Source organism: Hyperolius riggenbachi, chromosome 1 (assembly GCF_040937935.1).
Source record: "Hyperolius riggenbachi isolate aHypRig1 chromosome 1, aHypRig1.pri, whole genome shotgun sequence".
NCBI lineage: Eukaryota > Metazoa > Chordata > Amphibia > Anura > Hyperoliidae > Hyperolius > Hyperolius riggenbachi.
The window spans coordinates 568,758,577-568,776,697 of record NC_090646.1 but is presented as its reverse complement, the minus strand read 5'-3'; the positions used below and the strand labels follow the sequence as shown (position 1 = coordinate 568,776,697).

Below are 18,121 nucleotides of genomic sequence, written 5' to 3'. Positions count from 1 at the left end.
CAATAAAGCAAATGTCATAATGTATATTATTTTAAGGTGCTTTAACCAATATAGGTTTAAATTCACAAACAATATATAATAGACCATTTGCCCCATGTTTTCAGCAGGTTAAGTGAAGAAACTACTGGACTCATAAACATTGTTTTCTTATGCTGTGTTATTCTTTAGTTGGAGTGTTCTCTGGAATCTAAACTCAAGGGCTACAACTCACTAGAGCGATTTTTTGAGCATTTAGGGAGCGATTCAAAATGCTAGCGAATTCCCTAAACGCTCAGCTAATGTTAATGGATGGGCCCAATTCCACTGGAGCGATTGCAATTAGCAAAATCGCTAATGCAGGACATACAGAATTTTTTCAAACGTTAGCGTTTCTGCAATGTAAAGTATATAAACGCTGGCGTAATCGCTCATGAATCGCTATACAGATTAGCTAGCATTTTTAAAGAGAACCCGAGACGGGGTTCTCACAATGAAATCCCCATACAGAGGCTGGGTTTGCCTAAAGACCCCAGCCTCTGTTGCTAATCAGATCCCTCCTAAACCACCCCTGTGCTCAGCCAGACCCCATAAATCACAGCTGCGCTATGCGGCTGTGTTTACTAACGTCAGTCTCGGCGCTCCCCCCGCCTCCTGCATCGCTCCGGTCCCCACCCACGTCCCTTCCCTCCAATCAGCGGGGAGAGAAGGGACGCAGACGGGACCGGAGCGATGCAGGAGGCGGGGGAGAGCGGAGACTGACGTTCCAAAGGTAAACACAGCCGCTGCTAACACGCTGCGTGTCGGCAGCGTGGCTGTCATTTATGGGGTCTCACTGAGCGCAGGGGGGATTTAGGGGGGATCTGATTAGCAACAGAGGCTGGGCTCTATAGGCAGACCCAGCCTCTGTATTTAGATTTCGTTGTGAGAACCCCGCCTTGGGTTCTCTTTAAATTACTGCACACTGTAAAAAAATGTAAATTAATTGAAAGGACCAATCAGAATTAAAAAGTAACGCTAATCGCAAATTGCTATCACAATTGCTAGCAAAAAGCTTACACTTTTTAAAATCGCTACCAAAATCGCCACTTACAAAGCGCTCATTAAAAACGCTAGTGATTGCGATAGCGATTTGCGCTTTGTAGTGGGTTCCCAGCCTCAAATTAATTCTTCCCTAGTCATAAAGTACAACTACTGAAAAAAATTGTAAAATTTAAAATCCGTACATATAAAAGTACATTTCTCCCAAACTAATACACACTATAAATTACAGCAACATAGGAAAAAAAGTAATTTGTAGTGTATCTTAGAATAAATGTAAATGTATCCTTTATATGGACGTATTTTAAACGCTCACGATAGTGACCCTTTAAAGAAAGTTGTCTGATGGCTAATATACTAGATGAAGAACTTGGTGTTACAAGTACTCTTAAGGTGGGTACACACGTCAGATAAAAGTCTTTGCAAAATGAAAGATCACAGACCAATTTTACCCCCTTCCATGTAGTATGAGAGCATACTCTACACAGTCTATTCTATGGAGCTGCACTCCCCATCAGATAAAAATCTTTGCAAGATGCTGCACACAAAGACCGCTGTACACATGCAACAGATCAGTATCTGCAAAAGATCTGTTCCTGCAAAAGATCCATTCCTGCAAAACGCATTCATAGTCTATGATATCTGCAGACCTCACACACACCTTGTTTAACGGACAATTATCTGTAGATCAGATCCACCAGGTTGGATCTTCAGATCGGCAGATAATTGGCTGATCTGCAGATGAATGTCCATTAAACAAGGTGTGTATGGGATCTGCAGATATCATAGACTATGAATGCATTTTGCAGCAATGGATCTTTTGCAGGAACAGATCTTTTGCAGATACTGATCTGTTGAATGTGTACAGCATCTTTGTGTGCAGCATCTTGCAAAGATTTTTATCTGATGGGGAGTTCAGCTCCATAGAATAGACTGTGTAGAGTATGGCTCTCATACTGCATGGAAGGGGGTAAAATTGGTCTGTGATCTTTCATTTTCCAAAGACTTTTATCTGACGTGTGTACGCACCTTTATGCTGCATACACACTTGACATAAAAGTCTTTGGAAAAGGCAAGATCACAGACCAATTTTACCCCCTTCCATGTAGTATGAGAGCATACTCTACACAGTCTATTCTATGGAGCTGCACTCCCCATCAGATAAAATCTTTGCAAGATGCTGCACACAAAGATGCCCGTACAAATTCAAAAGATCATTATCTGCAAAAGATCTGTTCCTGCAAAAGATCCATTCTTGCAAAATGCATTTATAGTCTATGAGATCTGCAGATCATCATACACACCTTGTTTAACAGGCAATCATCTGCAGATCATCTGCAGATCAGATCCACCAGGATGGATTTTCAGATCTGCAGATGATTGCGAGATATGCAGATGAAGTCTGTTAAACAAGGTGTGTATGAGGATCTGCAGATCTCATAGACTATGAATGCATTTTGCAGGAATGGATCTTTTGCAGGAAGAGATCTTTTGCAGATAATGATCTTTTGAATGTCTACAGCATCTTTGTGTGCAGCATCTTGCAAAGATTTTAGCTGATGGGGAGTGCAGCTCCATAGAATAGACTGTGTAGAGTATGGCTCTCATACTACATGGAATGGGGTAAAATTGGTCTGTGATCTTGCCTTTTCCAAAGACTTTTATCTCAAGTGTGTATGCAGCATTAGCAACAGTGTGCTCTTTCAGATCTTCAGATTTTATAGTCATCATTGTCCTTACACTTTGCCACCATCAGTTACACTGCAAGAGCTTTTTCTAAGCGCTTTGTGATTTTAAAAGCTCTTGCTAATGTAATGCTATATGTGTGTTCTCACTTGAGCAATGTGATTTTATAAAAATCCCCCATAGCATTGCATTAGCAAGAGCTTTTCAAATCATTAGCGCTTAAAAATCTCTTGCAGTTTTAACCAGCCTGTGCACAGGTCAGCAACACAGGCTTTAGGGAGATACTAACGGCAGTGTTTGACATTTTATTGAAATGCAGTGCCTAAAAGGGAACCTGAAGTGATAGGAATACAGACGCTTACAAGAGAATGAAGATGGCAGCCTCCTTTTTTCCCCTGTATTCTTTTTACTTCAGGTTCTCTTTAGTCCTCATCAAGCTCAGTGGAGAGGTACCGTATATACTCGCATACAAGCCGAATTTTTGACCCCCAAAAAGGGAGCCAAAAGTTGGGGGTCGGCTTGTATGCGAGTCATGTTGGTCTGCGGGTGTCCCCCCTTCGCTGGTCCGCGGGTCCCCCGCTCCCCCCACGTCCGCCGCCGCTGCTATTACCTGCCCGCATCTTCTATTCCCCTCTCCGTGCTTGTAAACATTCACAGCAGCGCGCCCGGCGCTGCCACTGTGACGAGGTAGGAGGCAGGAAAGAGCGCGGCTTCCTGTTACTATGGGAACCGCTCTTTCCTGGCTCGCCGCATGTCACAGTAGCAGCACTTGGCGCGCTGCTGTGAATGTTTACAAGCACGGAGAGGGGAATAGAAGATGCGGGCAGGTAATAGCAGCGGCGGCGGCCGTGGGGGGAGCGGGGGATACCGCGGACCAGCTAGCTATACTGAGCGCTATACTGAGCACTATACTAGCTAAACTGGGGCACATTACTAGCTATACTGAGCACTATACTAGCTATACTGAGCACTATACTAGCTGTACTGAGCACTATACTAGCTAAACCAGGGCACTTTACTAGCTATACTGAGCACTATAGCTATACTGAGCACTATACTAGCTAAACTAGGGCACTTTACTAGCTATACTGAGCACTATACTAGCTATACTGAGCACTATACTAGCTAAACTGGGGCACTTTACTAGCTATACTGAGCACTATACTAGCTAAACTAGGGCACTTTACTAGCTATACTGAGCACTATACTAGCTATACTGAGCACTATACTAGCTAAACTGGGGCACTTTACTAGCTATACTGAGCACTATACTAGCTATACTGAACACTATACTAGCTAAACTGGGGCACTTTACTAGCTATACTGAGCACTATACTAGGTATACTGAGCACTATACTAGCTAAACTGGGGCACTATACTAGCTATACTGAGCACTATACTAGCTATACTGAGTACTATACTAGCCATACTGAGCACTATACTAGCTATACTGAGCACTATACTAGCTATACTGAGCACTATACTAGCTAAACTGGGGCACTATACTAGCTACACTGAGCACTATACTAGCTATACTGAGCACTATACTAGCTAAACCAGGGCACTTTACTAGCTATACTGAGCACTATGCTAGCTATACTGAGCACTATACTAGCTAAACTAGGGCACTTTACTAGCTATACTGAGCACTATACTAGCTATACTGAGCACTATACTAGCTAAACTAGGGCACTTCACTAGCTATACTGAGCACTATACTAGCTATACTGAACACTATACTAGCTAAACTGGGGCACTTTACTAGCTATACTGAGCACTATACTAGGTATACTGAGCACTATACTAGCTAAACTGGGGCACTATACTAGCTATACTGAGCACTATACTAGCTATACTGAGTACTATACTAGCCATACTGAGCACTATACTAGCTATACTGAGCACTATACTAGCTATACTGAGCACTATACTAGCTAAACTGGGGCACTATACTAGCTACACTGAGCACTATACTAGCTATACTGAGCACTATACTAGCTATACTGAGCACTATACTAGCTAAACTGGGGCACTTTACTAGCTATACTGAGCACTATACTAGCTATACTGAGCACTATACTAGCTAAACTGGGGCACTTTACTAGCTATACTGAGCACTAAACTAGCTATACTGAGCACTATACTAGCTAAACTGGGGCACTTTACTAGCTATACTGAGCACTATACTAGCTATACTGAGCACTATACTAGCTAAACTGGGGCACTTTACTAGCTATACTGAGCACTATACTAGCTATACTGAGCACTATACTAGCTAAACTGGGACACTTTACTAGCTATACTGAGCACTATACTAGCTATACTGAGCACTATACTAGCTAAACTGGGGCACTTTACTAGCTTTACTGAGCACTATACTAGCTATACTGAGCACTATACTAGCTATACTGAGCACTACACTAGCTATACTGGGCACTATACTAGCTATACTGGGCACTATACTAGCTATACTGGGGCACTACCTACCTATACTGGGCACTTTACTATCTATACTGGGACACACTAGGGGAATAAGGCGGCCAGCATTTCCTACCCCCGGCTTATATGGGGGTCAATCATTTTTCCCTGGTTTTTCAGGTAAAAGTTGGGGGGTCGGCTTATATGCGGGTCGGCTTATATGCGAGTATATACGGTATTTGTAATAATCCTGTCACTGAAGTTACCTTGACAAATAATATCAGCCTACACACACCAAGGTCCACTATACAGGCATTTTTACTTTTCCTTAAAGCAAATATACAGCCTAAAAACTACATTTCAGGGGGTCTTCTTGTAAGGGAACATTATAATCAGAGCCTGGACAAGGTCCTCCAGTACCCAAGGCTGAGACACCAAAGTGCACCCCTCCATTTCTTCCACCCCAGCCGTCACACACTGATTGCTAAAAGACTAAGGGCCCGTTTCCACTAGTGCGGTGCGAATCCCTGGGATTCCACCGCTGACAGAAACGCATGCGGATGCGATTCCGCGTGCGTTTTTTGCCGCGATTTCGCGTGCGAATTCGCATAGGCAGGGTCTATGCGAATTTAACCATGTCACTGCCTGGTCCAATTTGTATTACTTTGCGTGCGAATTCGCACGCGAAATCGCGGCAAAAAACGCACGCGCGTTTTCCCTATCAAATACATGGGCTGCGATTCGCCTGCATTCCTCACGCAGGCGAATTCTGCAGGCCCTACCGTGCAGAAAAATTCTGCACATAAAAACGTGCGTTTAAAAAGACAAGTGGAAACAGTCCCATCCACTTTCAATGACTAAGCGAATTCGCATGCAGGCCACGCATGCGAATTCGTCCTAGTGGAAACGAGCCCTAAGAGTTGTCCCAGGGCCCCCAACACCTTAATCTCTAGTTATGTGGCTGGCAGTCACTGCCATGTATCCCATTTTCTTATTTATCTCTGCTTCAAACACAATAGGGGAATGATAGCTGAATGAGTTGTGCGCCCCGTCCTACACTGCGCTCTGAGGCTGGAGCCTCTCTCGCCTCTGCCTCGGCCTAACCCTGGTTATAATTACCAATGGTGTCTTCTCCCCTGAATCCGTCCACAAAGCTCTAGAATCAGCCAGCTTCCGGCATGTAGCCCCGCCCCCTGAAAAAAAAACCCTGTTCTTTTTTTCCCTTAATTAAATTTACGTTTCAGGCTGGATATCCGCTTTACAGTTATAGATGAATGTGCATGAGCCTTTCTGCTACAATATATATCATGTGTTTTGTTATTTTATATTACATGATCTATACTTTCTCTTTTCATCAGGGGATATTAATATCACATATACAACATCTGCGGATTTAATAGATAAGCTGAATGATACCACGATCCACCCTGCCGAACCAAACCTAGACTACATTCCTACATCTGGATCACTGATAATAAGAGATGGCCAGACGACTGCTGCCATTAACGTGTCCATTCTAGAGGTAAAGTATTTTACCCATGCGCCAAAAGAACACTATTGTTCAAAACTACAAAACTACCAATTAGGAATACACTAGATGGTTTATGTAACTGCTAAATTTGTGTGATATTATTAGTGATTGCTAACTGGTGGTTGGTAATGTAATTGTTCTGTTAAATATTTTTTGAAATTGAGATCTAGAAATGATAAATTCTTGTAATTTTGAAGGGTGAGTTCTCTTATATACCTTGAAATTTAAATAAGGAAACCATAATGCAAAAATTACAGCCAAGCACCAACACCCAAATGGTGCCAGAACAAACATGTTCTCTTCTGTTCAATCCAACTTAGGCTGAGAATCAGGGAAAGCTGCATTCTCAAAGCCAAATGACCAAAAAGAATAGAATGAGAATTCCAGCATGCAATTCTCAGAGAGGAAGGTTTATCCCCCTCTTAGGATTCTCAGCTTAATTAAGTTCAGGTCAGCAACCAAGTGTAGCTGATGTTTCAGGAGACTAAAGCAATGGAGTAGCACTCAAGCAAGGAGATATTGGCAAGCCCAAGCCTATGATCTCCGTACACTGAGACCAAAGTAGTGACAAACGTAGCAAGGAGACTGGCACTACCACTGTAGAAATGTTTTCTATTTATAGAACAATGATTAAAAGTGGACTACATGTCCGTGGCTACATGTCCATCAATGATTTGACAGCAACAGCCAAAAGATAGTTTTGCTAAGCAGCTTGAAAACAGGTGGTTGGCCTGAAACAGTGGGTTGTTAGTCAAGCGTGACTAGTCCACTTTTAATCTTTTTTTCAATAAAGAGAAGAGCTTTTTACAGTGGTGGTTCCAGCCTCCTTACTACGTTCATCTTATGTTTTACACAGATTTTATGTATATGTCTTCATTTATCACATATTGATACAGCTATGTGCATTTTATTTACAGGATGACATACCTGAACTTCAAGAGTACATTCTTGTGACACTTACCTCCGTGAACCTGTTGGTGAAGTTTCCAACCTCCTCACCTCCACGTCTGGGTATTCCTATTTTATCCCTGCCTTGAAATGTAAACTCACTCTGTTTAATCAATATACAGTATGTTGTTCTAATCTTAAAGTCCCCCGCCGTCCTCCCAGGCTACCTGGATCCTCCACTAGGCGGCCTGGTGATTCAGCCAGTGGGGTGTAGTCAGCGGAGGCACACTCCCCCGCCACGCTTCCGTTTCCGTCTACGCAGGCACAGAATGCTCCTGTCATTGGGAGCACGATATGACATGTGCGGCTCAACTGCGCAAGCACAGTTCCCCCCGACTGGCTCAATTACTGGACCACCTAGCGGAGGATCCAGGCAGCTTGGGAGGATGGTGAGGGACGAATGAATCTGAAGGGGGCTGTAAGAAGCCCCAGGTATGTATATATATATATATATATATATATATTATTTTTCCTGATCTCTGGTTTCCTTTAAAATGTATTTAGTGCATATAATTTGCATCTGTGATCTCAGATGGTATTATACTCAAAATTTCATTTTTGCTTTCAAACATTAAACTCAGTAAAAAATGAATATGAAACACTATAAGACTGGTCTGATGTAATTTGAATGCATATTTACACGTCACTGAAGCTGACTGATATCATTGCTGGTGGTAGGACAAATTATCAGACTTGTAATTAAGTAATTAGTAAGAAAACAAAAGAGACTTCCTTCCTGGATACAGAGAAAGCTTTCTACACTGTAGTGCACTTTATAGAGATGCTGTAAGGGAAAAGAAGTGCCCCTACAGGGTACTTACCTCGGGATGGAGATGGGCTTCCCCACTCAAAAACACTGCAGAACCAATTCTGATGAAATAAAATTGGAAACCACTGAGATGTTCAAAATGTAGGAACAATTGCTATACATAACCTAATCCATAAGAAAATTTAATCATTTCCTAGAAAGGAATCATTACTAGTTTTTATTTTAGTGTACGTTTACAGGTAAGTAAATGTACGTACGTACGTACGTAGTATGTACTTGACATGTTATGAGTATGCATGCAAATGCTAGGATCTTCAAGGGTTGGTTCATTTACCAAAACAGTCAATGGTTTCCACGCACCACACATGAATATAGTAATAATGTATTGATATTCTTTCATCCAAAAAAGGGGGAAAATCCATCAGTCCCATGTCCAATCAAGCTATATTTGATAAATCAAGGCTCAATCCATCCCATATAACCCATACATCGCTATGTTGGCAGTTCAGGTTGAACACAACATTTCAGGATTCATGATCACTCACAGGCACCTGATCCACAAAAACAATGCTCTGTATTTACTGTGCTAGTACCAATGTAACAATAAATGGGATATCTCAGATTTGAATTTCATTTACTACTACAGGGAGTGCAGAATTATTAGGCAAATTAGTATTTTGACCACATCATCCTCTTTATGCATGTTGTCTTACTCCAAGCTGTATAGGCTCGAAAGCCTACTACCAATTAAGCATATTAGGTGATGTGCATATCTGTAATGAGAAGGAGTGTGGTCTAATGACATCAACACCCTATATCAGGTGTGCATAATTATTAGGCAACTTCCTTTCCTTTGGCAAAATGGGTCAAAAGAAGGACTTGACAGGCTCAGAAAAGTCAAAAATAGTGAGATATCTTGCATAGGGATGCAGTGCTCTTAAAATTGCAAAGCTTCTGAAGTGTGATCATCGAACAATCAAGCGTTTCATTCAAAATAGTCAACAGGGTCACAAGAAGCGTGTGTAAAAACCATGACGCAAAATAACTGCCCATGAACTGAGAAAAGTCAAGTGTGCAGCTGCCAAGATGCCACTTGCCACAAGTTTGGCCATATTTCAGACCTGCAACATCACTGGAGTGTCCAAAAGCACAAGGTGTGCAATACTCAGAGATATGGCCAAGGTAAGAAAGGCTGAAAGACGACCACCACTGAACAAGACACACAAGCTGAAATGTTAAGACTGGGCCAAGAAATATCTCAAGACTGATTTTTCTAAGGTTTTATGGACTGATGAAATGAGAGTGAGTCTTGATGGGCCAGATGGATAGGCCCATGGCTGGATTGGTAAAGGGCAGAGAGCTCCAGTCCGACTCAGACGCCAGCAAGGTGGAGGTGGAGTACGGGTTTGGGCTGGTATCATCAAAGATGAGTTTGTGGGGCCTTTACGGGTTGAGGATGGAGTCAAGCTCAACTCCCAGTCCTACTGCCAGTTTCTGGAAGACACCTTCAAGCAGTGGTACAGGAAGAAGTCTGCATCCTTCAGGAAAATCATGATCTTCATGCAGGACAATGCTCCATCACACGCGTCCAAGTACTCCACAGCGTGGCTGGCAAGAAATAGTATAAAAGAAGAAAAACTAATGACATGGCCTCCTTGTTCACCTGATCTGAACCCCATTGAGAACCCGTGGTCCATCATAAAATGTGAGATTTACAAGGAGGGAAAACAGTACATCTCTCTGAACAGTGTCTGGGAGGCTGTGGTTGCTGCTGCACGCAATGTTGATGGTGAACAGATCAAAACACTGACAGAATACATGGATGGCAGGCTTTTGAGTGTCCTTGCAAAGAAAGGCGGCTATATTGGTCACTGATTTGTTTTTGTTTTGTTTTTGAATGTCAGAAATGTATATTTGTGAATGTTGAGATGTTATATTGGTTTCACTGGTAAAAATAAATAATTGAAATGGGTATATATTTGTTTTTTCGTTAAGTTGCCAAATAATTATGCACAGTAATAGTCACCTGCACACACAGATATCCCCCTAAAATAGCTAAAACTAAAAACAAACTAAAAACTACTTTCAAAAATATTCAGCTCTGATATTAATGAGTTTTTTGGGTTCATTGAGAACATGGTTGTTGTTCAATAATAAAATTATTCCTCAAAAATACAACTTGCCTAATAATTCTGCACTCCCTGTACATATATTTATCCTTCACAGCCTATTAATCAATCTTCTGCGCTTTCTACTGTTTTGTTTTCTCATAACTTTTACCTTTGCTTTTGTTTCCATTCCTCTTTGCATGCTTATAGATCTAATCTATTACAGGATGAGAGGTAACAACAAAGCTTACAGATATCTAGCTTATTCATGACAATCATGACATTATTATTATTGATTTATATAGTGCCAGCATCCTCTGTGGCGCTGTGCAAGACATCATGACATGATCATTAGTTCTATATATGAATGCATACATTTGTACTATGTATAGCTTGTCACTGTTTAATTTCTTCTAGTATCATTACTTGTAGTGCTTGTAGCACAACCTTCCTGTGCATTCTGTCTCATCAATCGTCTCTCTGTTATACACATGACCCCACTGTGTCCATATGACATTTGTCTACATGTTAGGAAGACCTCAGGGGCGTAACAATACAGGATGCAACCACTGCACCTACTGGGGGGGAGGGGTGCAGGGCCCCTCTAGGGCCCACTCAGGGCGGTTTTTGGGGGGCCGGAGGGGTCACAACATGAGGGGAGAGCATTGGACATCAGCAGGGGGGGGGGACAGCCCCCCCCTCACCTCGGGCTCCCCCCTCTGCGCTCCCCTCCAGCATATATCACTCAACAGGCAGCGGGCAGGAAACAATACTTTCCTGTGCTCCACCACCGGAGGCTCCTCTAAGTGTCTGATGCTACTTCCTGTTTAAAGAGGAAGTAGCATGAAGCACTTAGAGATTGGAGACCTCCGTGGTGGATGGAGGTATGTGTCCTGCCCGCTGCCTGCTGCCAGTGATATATGCTGGAGGGGAGCGCAGAGGGGAGAGGAGAGAGCCCGAGGTGAGGAGCACTGTCCCCCCTCCCCGCCGATGTCCAATGCTCTCCCCTCATGCTGCGACCCCTCCGGCCCCCCAAAAACGGCCCTGAGCTGGCCCATCCAAATTTTTGCAGGGGGGCCCGGTGATTTCTAGTTAGGCCCCTGGTAGGCCTTTATATATGTTTAGCTAATTGGAAGTTGTTTAGGCAAAATGTAAAAAAACTTTCGGGGGGGGGGGGAGGATATAAGTAGTGATGAGCATTAATTTTGCATAATCGCAATTTTGCATCATAATTCACAATTAGGATGCAGAATTATAATGCTAAATTGTGTGCCGAGTTTAGCGGTTAATAGCAAATCTCCCATACATGCTATCGTCACCAAAATTGCTACCCTAATATTAAGCTCGACCTAAAAGTGGACTGGGCCAGGGCAGAAAAGCAGCATTTTGTCCTGGTTACTCTGTTTTCACATAACCTGAGTCAATTAGAAGGCACATGTGACTTTTGGCAGAGCTTGGGAAGACACATGGTGGCGTTCACCTTGTTCACCACTCTTGCAGTATTGCTTCGGCTAGAAACATTTCCACATTTCTTCTAATCTTTTCACCTAAGCTGTTCCCTGATGAACACCAAACACAAAACACCAAATTTTCACTCAGTCCTGATAATAACCTAACTCTAAACTGTGGGGATATTTTTTTTACAAAAGCTGAATTGGATAATAAATTCTGAATAATATGGATACTAATGGATAATATTTGAATACATATTGAGTTGTTTTTTTTTTGTTCAAGAATAAGTCGTTATATACATTGTTGTTCATAGAAAATTAAGACATCCCTTGAAAATAAGCCCTAACACATTTTTAAAGCAACAATTATTATAAGACCCTGTCTTATTTTGGAGGGAAATACAGTATATAGGGAAAGGATAGGAACAGTGAAAGTAAACAAAACATTTCCTGGAGACAAGGTTGAACTTGCCACTGTCTCATATTTTATTTAGTGGATTTTTTTTAAAAAAAATTTCAGGATGTAGGGGTGTTTAATGCAGTTTATGTCTATAATACATCTGTAATGTGTGTGTTGATACATGTAAAAGCTGAAAAATTGTCAGCAAAGTGGTTACATTTTTGTTATTTTTATAACGCTTTACTGGGATAAGTGAAGGTTAATCATGTTTTTCTGGGGTTTTGACATTAGTAGCCGAATGCACAGTATTGCTGTTAAAAACGTTTGAAGTTGGTTGGTTGCTGTTATATTGTGTTGCAATCTTCAGCTTATTTTTGCCTTTCTTAGACATTGAAGGGAAGACAGCTCAGATCATTATTGATGCAAATGATGGAGCTCAGGGAGTAATAGAATGGCAAAGGACAAGGTTTGTATAACATGTTCTTATATTTGATTAATTTTTTAAGATGGGATAGTTCAAAATCAATGCCTCAAATGTTATTATCATTCATGTTTAGGCTGTTTATTTAAGTGGTGAGAATGGGGAATTTTCAGAATCTGCTGGCTCAGGTGCACTCACTCTAGGGGCTTGATTCACTAAAGCGTGCTAACAGTTAGCACACTGGTGAAAAGCCCATTATCACGCCTAAACTCAGTTTAGGCGTGATAGAATAAACTTGCGCGCAAAGTTTTACGTGCACAAGCGCGCAGCGCCCATTAAACCCTATGCGACATTGCGTGTGCACCGGACTTTGCGCGCGGGACTTTGCGCGTGAGTTTATTCCTCAAATTGGTGCTAACCTACTTAGTGCAATGATTATCACGCCCAAAAGTCTTTAGACGTGCTAAGTAGGTTCACCCCGCTTTGTGAATCAAGCCCTATGTGTTGTGGTACATAATAACGTGGGTTATAATTGCATAGCAATGAGCGGTAATGGTCCCACAGTCGGGGCATATACATCTGCACTCTGCAGGTTGCTTCCACGTTGTGTCTAGTTCTGCCAAAGTGCACATTACGCTTGCATTACAAATGAATTGGACGAGGTACAGTGTGTTGCAGAAAACCCAAATTTAGAGAAGGAGTAATTGTAAACTTACCCTCACAGTCTGCAGTCAGAGCAATTTGATAATGAGGAAAAAAACAGTTTTGACTAGTTGAGACATTTCTAATTAAATATATTCCTGAGATTTTTTCAGAACCAACCAGTGCTCTTACCACTCAAACCCAGCTCTGGGTGGGTGATCAGAGGTTGACGCCCTTATTGCTGAGTAAGGGCCGGTTCAAAAGGGTTTCTGACTGTGCTGCATTTAGCCGATGCTAAACGCTTCTTTGCAGATGAGGAGGGAAGCATTTGGCATTGGTTCCCGTCCTTCGGCAAATGCGTTGCATTTTGACCTCAAAGGGGCCCACGGAGATGCCACGGTTAACCAATCCTGAACGCTACATGTAGCATCCAGGAGGAAACGAGATGATAAGGGACTATGGGATTAAATGCGGCGTTTGTGTGAATGACGGTAAAAGTCATTAGTTGCTCACGGCAGAATGATGTGTTAATCATGCTCCACACCTGGATTAAATGAATAGCAGGTAAAATATCTTACTCTTCCATTTGACTGTGTCTGTTAGTAATTCTGTGGAATGGCTTTCTAAGCAAGCTGCAATAATATGTATTATTAATACTTGTAATGGAGTGCACTGAACAGGAACGGCTGCTTTTTCTCATAAAAAAAATTAAGTTCTACTTTACTTAAAATTACGGAAAGTAAAACGAAAAATGAAACCAAAAAGACAATAGAGATAGTATATCCAAATTCCCAACTTGGACCAAGAGTAATTGAAGCATTTTTCAGAAGTGTGGGTCACAAAAGACACCCACTAGAAATGCAGATGTGAAAAATAAACCCAAATCCACTCAGGTTAAGAAGTCGCTCTTTGTTGTCAAAGAGGTAACAACCCTCCACCAGGGATAGCAAACAAGATCAATGAAGGACTACAGAGGCACCAATGGGTACAAAATAAATAAAAACGGTTTCCAATGGGCGGTAAAGGTGGATTTACCTGGCCAGGTAAGAGCCAATAGCAATAGTATATCAAGCATACTGTAATGAACAAGTGATACTTAAAGTTGCAAAGCGTTTCACAGGACAACCCTGCTTCATCAGGCAAAATACAAGATGTGGGGTGTCATCAGTGAGCTGAGTTACTCCGGCATGTGGTCCAGCTCACTGAAGATTCTCCTCATCTTGTGTTTCTCCTGGCAAGCTAAGTCCAGCTGTTACTCCCATTTTTACTTCTAAATAAGAATAAACTGGACACTTGTGCCTCTCCCATGCCCTGCAGAGGTCATCGCAGCCTGAGTAGAAGGAGAGGCAGCTCCTCTACTTTACCCAAAGACAAATAAGATGCTTATTTATTTTATGCGTAGAATATGTTTCATCACTCTTAAAGAATAGCTGATTAGGTAGCTAAGAGACATTGGAAGATGCTTTAGTAAAATATGGCTCTGTTTCATCAGTATGACAGCCTAACTTTCTTCTTTTTTACCTTTCAGCTATGAAGTCAATGAAACCCATGGTGTTTTAACTCTGGTGGCTTATCGCAACAAGGGGACATTTGGCAGCGTGTCATTGTTTTTCTATGCACAGAATATTGGAGCCCAGTTGTGGATGGATTATAATGTTTCTTCTGCAGTAAGAACATTTTTGCCCAGATTATTCACATTTCTGCCTATACAGTACAACAGAATATAACTGTGGTGTGCTAGTGTTTGCATCAGTTCATTTTTCTGTTTTATAGTGAAAGACAAAAAGATGGACCTGTTAAGCTGGTCCTATGGATGCTTTCATACTATGGGATGTGGGGTGCTTGCAATGCGTTTGCTTTTTACAAAGTTGATGCTGCTTGAATTTTTTCTTGGAGATGCGTGCATTGCGGTGCCATTTAATAAGGCAGAAATGGGCATGCAAACATATATAGTGGAGACTTGCTTATCTGGCACAGACAGGGATCGTCTGAGGCCGGATAAGTGTGCTTTCTGGTTGCATGAGACTCAATGTTAAAAATACACCTAGCTAATACAGTACTGTACCCCGAACTATATACATACTGTGAACTCTGTATTAAATGTTAGACTATAGTTATTGAAAGTATATTAGGCTTGGAGAAGCCATGGAACACAGTCTTTAAGCACAGCAGAGCCCTAGGAAGTTGGCCTTCACCATTGTGAGTACTGCGGGCAATTTGTGCTGGCTGGTTGAGACTGCTGGTTAGTTACATTTCTGGATAACCGAGACTCTACTGAATCAACAAAGGAAAAATTCTAATTCAAGTTTACTCATGTTTATGCAACGTGAAAGGGTCCAAACAATCGCCATACACAAATGATCTCCATAGAGTATTTTTTGTTTCTAAAAAAAAAAAAAATATAAAAAAATTATTGAGAATTTCACTAACATTATACAAGCAAGACTCTTTCATGAAAAGATACAGAACAATATCAATATCAAAAAGACAAAAAGAGAGAAGGAAGCTAGAGGTATAAATGTGTGAGAGCCTATTACATCACATGGCCAGGTTGCAGATGACATAATCTAAAGATCATAACGCTCTAACTTGTCTTATTTAAATGTTTGCATGGTAGGTATGCATTTAACAATAAATGGAAGCATATACTGTTTGAGGCACAATGTCCCTTGAAATACTCCAAACTGTACGTATCACAAAGTATAACCAAAACCTTTCCCCAGCTATAAGTTTCTAAGGGTCATAACACTTCATGACTGGATAGATATCCTTTTGGCAAATTTTATCATAATCAAAAAACTGCATGATCAGAAAAGGTCTTTGGTAAGGGTGAGGAAACTCAGCACTATCGGTTAACAAAGTAGAAAGTGGGTTGGACAAAAGTCACCTGGATAATTTAAATTCCATTAGATTTCAGCTAGGACCTGGGGATCTGAAAATATGGTATTTCTAAGATTGAAGTGTAATTCTACGGATGGCAGGTAGACCTGGTTGGACGATTCCTATCAAGGGATAGGAAGCAACCCTAGGTCAAGGGTAAAAATCCTGTAAGGAGAAGCATGACCAATCTACTAGCGTAATAAAAGGACTGTCAGGTTTCTCCAAACAGTATTTTAAAAGATCAACTTTTAAAACTAGTATCAAAATAAGAATGATGTTTCTGGTGATAATTCAGTCACAATCAACCAGAATTTTCTGCTCCCATGTTTGGTTTTTAGTTTTTTTCGTTTTTGAAATGTACTGGAAAAAAAAAAGAAATTTTGTATAGTTGACTATTTTAGAAATCACACTATAAAAAGAGATTTTGGATATCATATCATATACGGCCACACATCTAGAATATTCGAGTGGACCGAACTCATGGAGTTCGGATCCTCTAGTACAGCGGTTCTTAACCTTGTTGGAGGTACGGAACCCCGCAAGTTTCATATCTGCATTCATGGAGCCCTTCCTAGTCCATACCGTTCCTAGTTGGAAAAATATGTGGGTTTTTTTGTTTTTATTCAAAAGATAGATACATATATTTTATCAGTCCACAACATGAACCATGCATTAGTTGCACATAAAATCACTGTGTTCAAATAACAAAACCAATAAATCATGAATGTCTCACACATGCAAAAAAAAAACATAACTCAATGAATATTTACTGAACGAACACCCACACCTCCGCAGAACCCCTTACACCCACTCACCGAACCCCCGGGGTTCAGTTGAACACAGCTTACGAACCACTGCGTCTATGCAATGTCTAATTTCCCCCAGTTCTGTTTCTGCTAGCTTAGTGATACTGAATGGTGTACTATGTATGCATAGTCAACACAGGTCGATTCTGACGCTCGATTCTACGCCCAGTCGTTTTGCCCGCTCGATTCTTTTATCTTCCGCTTATTTTTCTTATCTTTTTTCAATCAACTTCAATGGTGAATCGAGCGTCAAAACGATTGAGCCGTGATCGAACATGTTGGAAATTATCTATCTAACCATCTAAATGGCTCAGAATCGAGCTGTGTATTCCCAGCATTAAACTTGGATCTTTGTGTGATCAGAAGAAGACATTAGATTATTAAATTGTATGAAAAACATTCTTTACTTCCTTTAGGTTTTAACCTTTGCTGATGGAGAAAAATATAAATTTATTGATGTAATTATCAATGATGATGACATCCCAGAAGGAGATGAAATGTTCCAGCTGATACTTACCAATCCTTCCCGTGGTCTAGAATTAGGTCTTAACACAACAGGTAAGACAAAAGAAAGTATTGCTTTGTATAGACCTGCTTTATTTATATGCTGAGCATCAGGAAATATAAATAATCTTGCAACTATGGCCCAAATGTAGTAGAAATTGTTCTACATTAGGCAGAGGTGTACTGGTAGGAAAGGAAAGAGGTGGGCACAAACCATGGGCATGTGTTAAAGAAAGTGGTATCAACAAGATCCTCTCTCTCCCTGTACAGTTTAGCATGGGGAGTCCTAAGTAGTGTATCAAAGTGATCCAGTAGGTGTGTCTGCTGCTGTGGTTTTGTAGTTTTGCATCTTTCCATCTGCTGCATGGCAATTGTTACACTGTTGGGTGAAGGGAGAAGACTTAAAATTGCTGCAGTGGATGTGGAGCTATTAGATTTAGTTACTTTACTGCTCAGCATGGTGTATGCAGATGTCTGGCAGGATGGGAGGGGCCGCTGCACATGAATGTAAGCATCTGTGTTTGGGGAGCTATACTTAAT

The 18,121-nt window shown here is 41.3% G+C and overlaps 1 protein-coding gene across 1 annotated transcript in view; it reads left to right on the top strand.

The window, feature by feature from the left end:
* The window catches only part of ADGRV1 (adhesion G protein-coupled receptor V1), a 629,361-nt gene that overhangs the window by 202,655 nt on the left and 408,585 nt on the right, over positions 1 to 18,121 (top strand). Inside the window, exons 39-43 of the mRNA XM_068247792.1 lie at positions 6,480 to 6,643; positions 7,570 to 7,663; positions 12,716 to 12,794; positions 14,920 to 15,058; positions 17,494 to 17,635. Of these exons, the coding sequence (XP_068103893.1) occupies positions 6,480 to 6,643; positions 7,570 to 7,663; positions 12,716 to 12,794; positions 14,920 to 15,058; positions 17,494 to 17,635 (618 nt within the window). The remainder of the gene's footprint in view (positions 1 to 6,479; positions 6,644 to 7,569; positions 7,664 to 12,715; positions 12,795 to 14,919; positions 15,059 to 17,493; positions 17,636 to 18,121) is intronic.